Source organism: Arvicanthis niloticus, chromosome 17 (assembly GCF_011762505.2).
Source record: "Arvicanthis niloticus isolate mArvNil1 chromosome 17, mArvNil1.pat.X, whole genome shotgun sequence".
Lineage (NCBI taxonomy): Eukaryota > Metazoa > Chordata > Mammalia > Rodentia > Muridae > Arvicanthis > Arvicanthis niloticus.
The window spans coordinates 44,494,888-44,504,468 of NC_047674.1; the positions used below are offsets into that span (position 1 = coordinate 44,494,888).

At 41.2% G+C, this 9,581-nt stretch overlaps 1 protein-coding gene across 3 annotated transcripts in view; it reads left to right on the forward strand.

Annotated features, from left to right (window-relative positions):
* Kcnq5 (potassium voltage-gated channel subfamily Q member 5) overlaps positions 1-9,335 on the forward strand; it is a 539,505-nt gene extending 530,170 nt beyond the window's left edge. For all 3 annotated transcript variants that reach the window (XM_034521402.3, XM_034521404.3, XM_034521405.3), the window contains 3 exons: positions 5,084-5,215; positions 6,151-6,277; positions 7,896-9,335. In XM_034521402.3, the coding sequence (XP_034377293.1) occupies positions 5,084-5,215; positions 6,151-6,277; positions 7,896-8,858 (1,222 nt within the window). In that variant the 3' untranslated portion in view covers positions 8,859-9,335. The remainder of the gene's footprint in view (positions 1-5,083; positions 5,216-6,150; positions 6,278-7,895) is intronic.
* The last annotated feature ends 246 nt before the right edge of the window (positions 9,336-9,581 follow it).

Below are 9,581 nucleotides of genomic sequence, written 5' to 3' on the forward strand. Positions count from 1 at the left end.
TAAACGAATAATTAAAAGACCTTTCAAATTCATAATTGAATAGCTTCTCTTAAGAGGTTCTCCTCAAGCCTGGTCTACAGAGTGTGTTCCAGTACAGCCAGAGCTACACAGAGAAACCTTGTCTTGAAAAAACAAAAACAAACAAAAAAAAACAAAAAACAAAACAAACAAACAAAAAACAGACATACCCCTCAAGCTAGATGTGGTGGCACATATCTTTAATACCACCAGCACTGAGGAGGCAAAGGTAGGCAAATCTCTGTAAATGTAAAGTCAGCTTGCTCTACAGAGTGAGTTCCAGGATAGTCAGAGTTACCAGAGAAGCCTTGTCTTGAAGCAAGACAAAAAAAAAAAAAAAAAAAAAAAAAAAAAAAAAGATATTACCTTAATTTTCAACAATCTCATTTCTTCCCAAGGTTTAGAATTACTAAGTCATGAGCTTCATTTTATCCCCTAGGTAAGCAGAAAATGGCCTACTCTCTGCTCTAGATTTCAAAGTAAAAAGTAAAATGAGAGACCACATCAAGAGTAATGTGTGGCCGGGCAGTGGTGGCACACGCCTTTAATCCCAGCACTTGGGAGGCAGAGGCAGGCAGATTTCTGAGTTCGAGGCCAGCCTGGTCTACAAAGTGAGTTCCAGGACAGCCAGGGCTACACAGAGAAACCCTGTCTCGAAAAACCGAGAGAGAGAGAGAGAGAGAGAGAGAGAGAGAGAGAGAGAGAGAGAGAGAGAAATGTGTGTATACTAAATCAGGATATAAATAAGCAGAGAACCCTACATTTGTTTAAAAGGGAAATATTGCAATCGGTAGGGTTAGAGAAAGAAGAAAACTTAAGAAAATGAAAATGGTGAAGTGATGGTCAGAGTGAATTCCCAGCACAGGTCCCATTGGAAAGAACAAAAGAGATGAAGATGGATAAAGTAGTGGAGGTGACTTTAGATTCACTTGTGCAAGTGTTGGAGGTCACATGACTTGCCTGGACACTCTGCTTTACAGTTATAAAGCCGCTTGCCTCTGATCCTCCCTGTGAGGGAGCTCTCTGGATTGCTAGACTATGAGCTTTGGCATCCTAAATAACTTACCACTTAAGAGGTGAATGGCCTTGGAGTGGGTTACTCTAGCTTTCCCATGACTCCAAGAGGAAGGTGGGAAATTGTTAGTTTAGAATTGGTGTGATGCAGAGAATCTGCTTAGCACAGTGCAAGACATCTAGAAAGGTGGGACTATTAGAAAGCCATTGAAGAGGGCAAGAGCTATCTATGTCTTGTTCAACTTTTTACCCTTACCGCCCAGCTGAGCATCCAGGGGATTATACTGAATGCTCGTATCCGGGTCACTGCAGTGGAGATGCAGATGCAGTTTGGAGCATCCCAGCGACCACCAGAGAAAGGATGAAGTGCTGCAGGAAACAAGGATAGCAAGACATACTCAGAGATGCTTTCTCAGGCTCTCCTACCCCTCTTATGTTTTCCTCCCTCTACCTCTGACTTTGATTATGAAAGTTATGTCTGTCCCTGAAAAACTGAGGAGACCTAATAAAAAAAAGGGGCATCACTCATACACAGTCTTCTTTAGAGCAAACTTGGTATAGATTGTTTCCAAGTACGTATAGTAGTGTTCCAGAAGTAGAAAACTAAGGTTATTGTTGCTCTGCTGTTTGTAACGGGATCTTGTTAAGTTGCCCACACTAACCTTGAACTTGGTAAGCCTTTTGCTCAGTCCCCTGAGTTGCAATGACTAGAGAGGCACCTCAGTGCTTACTTAGCCACAAGTTTGATTTAGATTATAGTCACATTTTCTTTCCTACTGTGTTGATGATCCTAAAATGATGGACCCTGCATGCCGTGGTATGTACAGATAAAAAGTAGAAAAAGCAACATACAACATGAACTAAATGGCATATATGATGAGTGCAATGCTTTAATCAATTAAATAAGGGGAGGTCCTCACTAAGGAAAAGAAAAGTAATTCAGTTTAGAGGGTATTTACTTCAGGGCAGACACAAGAGGCCACTGTGGGCAGGCTGCAGCCAGCAGAAGCCTGGTACTGAAGATCCCCCTGCACCTTCTTACTGTCAACATGGAAGGTTAAGGGATAAGGCAGGAGGCAGAAATACCTGGGTAGGATCCTACTTTGCTATTTGCTGGTTGCTTATTTGGGGGAGGTGAGGAAGTCACTCTAGGATCTTTGTATTTCTGCTTCCCAAAATATGTATAAATCAGAAAATAACAGCTCTTCCAGTCCTGTTGAAGCTAAGGCATAATGCACTATGCATACAAGTATGTGTGTACATGTTCATAAAGGTGCATGTGCAGGTGGAGGTCAGAGATTGGCATTTGAGGTCTTCCTCAATTGACTGACCCCTTATTTTTTTTGAGGCAGGATCTCTCACTGAACCCGGAGGCTCAGCTGTGCCTGAGCTCGTATGAGAATACTAGGGATCTAGACTCAGGCCTTCAAAACCAAGTTTTCCCAGCCCCACCCAGACTTTCTTTAGTTTCTAATAAAAATTTTTGCCTAAATGATTTTAAGAAAACAACCAGATAAACACATTTGCTGAGTGTGGTGATCGCACGCGTTTAATCCCAGCACTCTGGAGACAGAAAGCATGCTGATCTCTGTGAGTTCAAAGCCAGCCTGGTCTACAAAGTGAGTTGTAGGACAGCCAGGGCTTTTACAGGGAAACTGTATCATGATAAAAAACAACAACAAAATAAAGCAATAAAAGAGAAAGATAAAAGGAGGAAGAGGAGGAGGAATAAGAAAAGGAGAAAGATAGGAGTAAGAGGAAGAAGGAGGAGGAAAAGAAGAAACAAGCACAAAATCCCTTATCTGAACAAGAAGATTGGTGTTGAAAAATATGGTAAAGAGTTAGGATGTTGTGGATGAGTGAGTCAATAGTAATTAGGATATAATTAAATTGAGATTAAAGATACAATTAGAAGATAGACTTTGGGGTTTTTAAACTACTAAACAACTTGAATTCAATCAGATAACCTATCACTTCAGATAGGTAATGAATATTTTCTCTTTGAACACTAATCTTTCCACTTTTAGCCAAAGGATGATAAATTTTAGTTTTTAGACCAGAGACCAGTTTCCTGTCTGGAAGCCATGACTGTTGTAATAGGAAGCAGTGAACTATTTAATAGTTGAAAAACACCATCAGGTCTAACATTTACCAGCTATGAGGCTGCACAGATTAATTAAAATGTCACACTCTTCTGCCTTTAGCTGGCACTTTATGACACTATTGCAGTAACTAATTACCAAACCAAATGAGCTACTTGATGGCATCACGAAAGTGACTGGTGATATACTGCTTTCAAATCTGGGGCTCCTGCTAATAGAAGCTTTGTAATGAATAAACTCTTATCCTTTAAAAAAAAAAAAAAGTTTATATCCAAGTTCCATGGATAATTGGGCTTGAAATAAAAAGAAAAAAAAAAGTGGCTAGCTAATCCAAAACTATATGCAGAAATAGTTTATGGAAATTTTTACAAATTTCAAAGCTAACATGCATTACTTTAGAAAGAATAACAGATTTGCAAACACACTTGCATCTCAAAGACACATACAAGGAGCAGGTAAAAATGCTTCCAGCCTGGCCTGGCAACCTACATTTGATCCCCAGGATCCACACAATTGGAAGAGAGAATGAACTTCTTCAGGTTGTCTTCTAACTCCATGTGTGTTCTGTGGCATATATATATATATATATATATATATATATATATATATATATATATGCAGAAAGAAAGAAAGAAAGAAAGAAAGAAAGAAAGAAAGAAAGAAAGAAAGAAAGAAAGAAAGAAAGAAAGAGAGAAAGAGAGAAAGGAGAGAGAGGGAGAGAAAAGAGAGGGGGGAGGGAGGGAGGGAGGGAGAATAGGAAGGGAGGGAGGGAGGCAAGCAGGGGAGGGAGGAAGATATAATTTCATAAAAGACCACTTGGACAATTATTCTGTTTGTGGGGGGAGGAAGGGAGGGACAGAGGGAGGGACAGAGGGAGGGACGGAGGGAGAAGTAATTTCATAAAAGACTGCTTGGACAACTATTCTGTTTGTGGAAGGTTTCCTTGAGAGGTGTGTGTGTGTGTGTGTGTGTGTGTGTGTGTGTGTTGTCTCAGTGTGTGTGTATGTGTGTGTGTTTGTGTGTGTGTGTGTGTGTGTTTGTCTCAGTGTGTGTGTGTCTGTGTGTCTGTGTGTCTGTGTGTGCACGCACGCACACGCAGATGTACATGTGAGTACATGTAAAGCTCAGATCAAATGCTTTCCTCAAGTTTCACCCTATCTTTTGAGATAGAATCTCTCACTAATCCTGACACTTACCAATTCAGCTATGCTGGCTGGCTAGTCAGCACCAGAAATCCACCTGCCTCCACTACCCCAGCACTGAGACTGCAGGTGTATGCCACCAGAGCCAGATTTTTTTTACATGAATGCCAGAGATCCAAACTCAGATTTCCTCATGATTGTATGGCAATCAGTTTCCCGAATGAATCATCTCTCCAGTATGTTCTATTTTTAAGAGATACTGTCACTCGATCTTATGGTATGTCTGTGGTCACAAAGAATTGCATTTGACTGTGGTTCTAATTGGAGATTTCAATGGGTATTAAACAGATATAACGCATAATGTTTAGTTTCTTTCTTAGCGTGTGTTGCTATGCTGAAGGTGTGTCTCACATGAAATGTTCTTAATAATGCTGTCTTTAACCTCTGGCTTTTATATTGCATTACTATAGAAGCATAAAATAGCATAAAACTGATACATGGTTTTTGCTTCCCAGAGTTCCATATATGTATATATATTTCAAAAATTAGGGCAGAGTTACATATGCTAAGCAAGTCTCCTACCACTGAGTTGTATCTTTGGCCTGAGTCAGGATGACGCTAAGTTTTCCAAGTTGGCCATGTAGCCCAGGCAAGTTTTGAACTCGCAACCTTTCTGCCTTGGCCTCTAGAGTAGGTGGGATTATGGATCTGTACCACTATGAGAATTTTTTTATATTTGCTGATGAACAAATAGTAACTTATTTTGACAAAGTTCTGGGAAATAATATTCAATATGTATTGATACAGAATCATGAAGTTTCATGTTGCAAAGAGGAAGTTTAAGGAAACATTACGCCCGTACGACGTAAAAGATGTCATTGAACAATACTCTGCTGGTCATCTGGACATGCTATGTAGAATTAAAAGCCTTCAAACACGGTAAGCAGTGGGTATGGGAACTACTTGGTGTTTCCCACAATACATAAAACCTCTCTCAATTTTGTATTTCTGATTCATTTTCGGTAGGCAATAGGATGGTTGCGTTTTAACATAGATGGTATTCTTTTCATGTAGGTATTATGTCAAACTTTGACAGCCTCCACATACCTTCTGGGAAATGGGGAAAATGTTAATGGTGCCTCATAAGGTTGACCTGACCATTGACTAGTCAAGGTAGTTTGTAACGTGTAGTGACCTTGGCACTGGCTAATCAATGTTAAGGATAGGCTAACATGGCAACTCAGTAGAACATTTCACAAAAGCCCCAGCTTTCTTACCTGCTTATCACCCACGGACCAGGTATCAAACAAATCCTCACTGAATCTGTTCTATCAGTGTAAAATAATCAGAATTGTGATCTCATGGTTTTTATGGTAGAATTCAGAACTGACTGGTCCAAGGTGGAGACAAGTTATTTTGCTTGGACAGTTTTCCTGTAGACGCTCCTTCCTATGTGATTTCATATGTAATCATATGGAATGCTGTGTTAAGAAAACCATCAGGGGCTGGAGAGATGCCTTAACTAGAACACTTGCTGCTCTTCCAGAGGACCTGAGTTCAAATCCCAGCACCCATGTCAGGTGGTTCACAACTGCCTGTAACTTCAGCTCCCAGAGAATCTGACACTTTTAAAGGTACCCATACACAAGTGGCAGACACACACACACACACACACACACACACACACACACACAAACAATACAAATAAATCTTTTCTTAAAAAGATAAATGTATCAATTCTAAAATAGTTAACATTTTACAAATTTGACACCTGTCTTTCTCTTTTTTTTTCACTTTCTTCTTTCTCTGTTTCTTTCTTTCTTTTTTGAGAATTGTACTTTTGCCTATAACCAGATATCTTCTTTGTCTGGCAGTGTTGATCAAATTCTCGGAAAGGGACAAATCACATCAGACAAAAAGAGCCGAGAAAAAATCACAGCAGAACACGAGACAACGGATGACCTGAGCATGCTCGGCAGGGTTGTGAAGGTTGAGAAGCAGGTAGGGCTCAGGCCCACGAGCTCACTCTCAGCTGTGATTCATTGATCAGAGTGGAGTATATGCCACTTAAGTGTTACGATTCATGATAATCTTTTCAAATTTTATTTTATGTGTGCGAGAGTTTTGCCCGCCTATATGTCTGTGCTCAAACTTTAGTGCCCAAGGTCAGAAGAGGCTGTTGGATATCCTGGGACTGGAGTTGTGAATGCTGTGAGCTGCCTTTCCCAGCTGTGGGTGCTGGGAATCACACCCTGGTCCTTATAAATGCCCTTAACCTGAGCTATCGCTCCAGCTCCTAACGTTGATCTTGTTTGTTTTGTTTTGTTTTGTTTTGTTTTGTTTTGTTTTGTTTTGTTTGAGACAGTCTCTCTACAAAGTTCTGGCTGTCTTGGAACTCATTCTGTAGACCAGCCTGGCCTTGAAGTAACAAGAGATTTGCCTGCCTCTGCCTCCCCAGTGCTGGGATTAAAGGCCTGTGTCACCATGCCTGGCCTCTAGAAGGCCAATCCTCACGATCAGTATATGTTATAAAATTGAAATGGAGAGTATCTAATTGCCTTATGTATAGACAATTTTCTTTAAAACACCTTTGGATTTCCACTGAAGGAAAAGAAACTTTTATCTTGTCAGTTGAAACGTACCTGGAAGCAACTGTAGAACTTCAGTGGTAAAACAGCAGAAGTCTATCTGTCCGTCGGCCATGTTTTATTTTCATGGTGTCTCCTTTAATTTCCTTCATTTAAAACAAGATTTTAAAATCTCACCATAATTGTGGCAAACATTGGTTACTGGTTAACCCTGAGACTGTGTCTTCTCAAAGAGTCTTCTCAATGGAATTCATTGGAAAGCATTTTTTAATTTTATTTATTTTATATTTGAGGGACAAGGTCTCACTATGTACCTACCCCTGGCTGGAAATCACTACATTGACCAGGCAGGCCTTGAACACTTAGTGATCCACCTGCTTCCACCTCTCAAGTGCTAGGATTGTTTGTTTGTTTGTTTGTTTGTTTGTTTGTTTGTTTGTTTTTTGAGACAGGGTTTCTCTGTGTAGTTCTGGCTGTCCTGGAACTCACTCTGTAGACCAGGCTGGCCTCTTACTCAGAAATTCGCCTGCCTCTGCCTCCCAAGTGCTGGGATTAAAGGCGTGCGCCACCACCGCCCGGCAAATGCTAGGATTAAAGACACACACCACCAATCCTGGCTTTCACTTTAATTTTGATTGATCCTTAAGTTTCCTAATCACGATAGACTAAGTTCTTACTAAAATCCACCAGCAGTAATGCGAAGAAAGTCTCGCTGATTGAGAAATCATCTTGAGGTTGCATTTCAATGGTACTTATTTGAAAAAAAAAAAAAAAACTCTACTTAAAGTTTTAAAGAGAAGAGAGGAGGTTGCACAGAGGGTCATATAAATGCCAAAGGAAATTTGCATTCCCTGGCATTGTCATGACCAGCCAACATGACACTCTGTAAGAGTTACAACTAGAGTGGCCTTCATAGCATTTTTTTTTTACTCTGTTAATACAGTCTTTTTTCACCTTTTCAATACCAAAAACGTCAAGTCAGTTCCTCACAAGAGTGTGTACTGGTGTATAACTATTCTCTCCACTTCCAGGTCCAGTCCATCGAATCCAAGCTGGACTGCCTGCTGGATATCTACCAACAGGTCCTCCGGAAAGGCTCTGCCTCGGCCCTCACTCTGGCATCCTTCCAGATCCCGCCTTTTGAATGTGAACAGACCTCTGATTATCAAAGTCCTGTGGATAGCAAAGACCTGTCTAGCTCCGCGCAAAACAGCGGCTGCTTAACAAGGTCAGCCAGTGCCAACATCTCAAGAGGCTTGCAGTTCATCCTAACGCCAAATGAGTTCAGTGCTCAGACTTTCTATGCGCTTAGCCCGACTATGCACAGCCAAGCTACACAGGTGCCAATGAGTCAAAACGACGGCTCCTCCGTGGTGGCCACCAATAACATTGCAAACCAAATAAGCGCCGCCCCCAAGCCAGCAGCCCCAACAACTTTACAGATCCCACCTCCTCTCTCAGCCATCAAGCACCTGTCCAGACCAGAACCTCTGCTCTCAAACCCCACTGGCTTACAAGAGAGTATTTCTGATGTCACCACCTGCCTTGTTGCCTCCAAGGAAAACATTCAGTTTGCGCAGTCAAACCTGACCAAGGACCGTTCCCTGAGGAAAAGTTTCGACATGGGAGGGGAAACTCTGTTGTCTGTCCGCCCCATGGTGCCCAAGGACTTGGGCAAGTCTCTGTCTGTACAAAACCTGATCAGATCGACAGAAGAACTGAACTTACAGTTTTCAGGCAGCGAGTCAAGTGGCTCTCGAGGCAGCCAAGATTTTTATCCCAAGTGGAGAGAATCCAAATTGTTTATAACTGATGAGGAGGTCGGTGCCGAGGAGACAGAAACAGATACTTTTGATGGCACCCCACCGCCTGTGGGGGAAGCTGCTTTCTCATCAGACTCTCTAAGGACTGGAAGGTCACGGTCATCTCAGAACATTTGTAAAACAGGAGACAGTACAGATGCCCTCAGTTTGCCTCATGTCAAACTGAACTAAGTTCTTTGTTTCCTTTCTAAGCATAGCTGTTCTTTTCGCCATACATATCACTGCATGAACTACTCTGGAAGCCCTTCTAAAGAGTTGAAATCGCGCAAGAGTCAGGAAGAACACGAAAGGCCATTTATAAGCCCGTTATCTTTTAATTGCATGAAAATGCATGTTTAGGGGTGGCAGAAATTCCAAGGTACATCGACATTAACCCATGCATTTAATAACGTACCTTGAGTCTAAAATCCCGAGCCAACAGTCGCTGCTGATACTATGGGATGTGTGAAGATGCCGGGATATTAGTTCAATTGCAAGAGTTGATGCTGTATTTTGAAATTGTGAGAGTAAACACCTTCAAATTTCAGGCATTTCTGCTTTATTACTAGATACAAAGTACATTTTCAAAATTAGGCCATAATGTATGTTTAGACACAATGGCTATTAACAGCTGCTAATAACACAAGTAAAGCAGAATTTGGAATATAACCGAAATGGCTGCTTATTTCAAGATACCTTTGCCAACCCATTCCTCCTAAGTCATTTCATCAATGTAATTTGAATGTTAATCTGTGTGCTTCTGGTGACTTAGCGCTGTGGCAAGCAATTTTGCACATTGTTTTCGTGTTGTCTTTTATGCTGAGAATGTTTTCCAATTAGAATATGGCCAGATAATATTATTGAGGGCCAGTGGGGGAGGAGACCCCTCTTCCTTTGGCATCTTCCACTTCATGA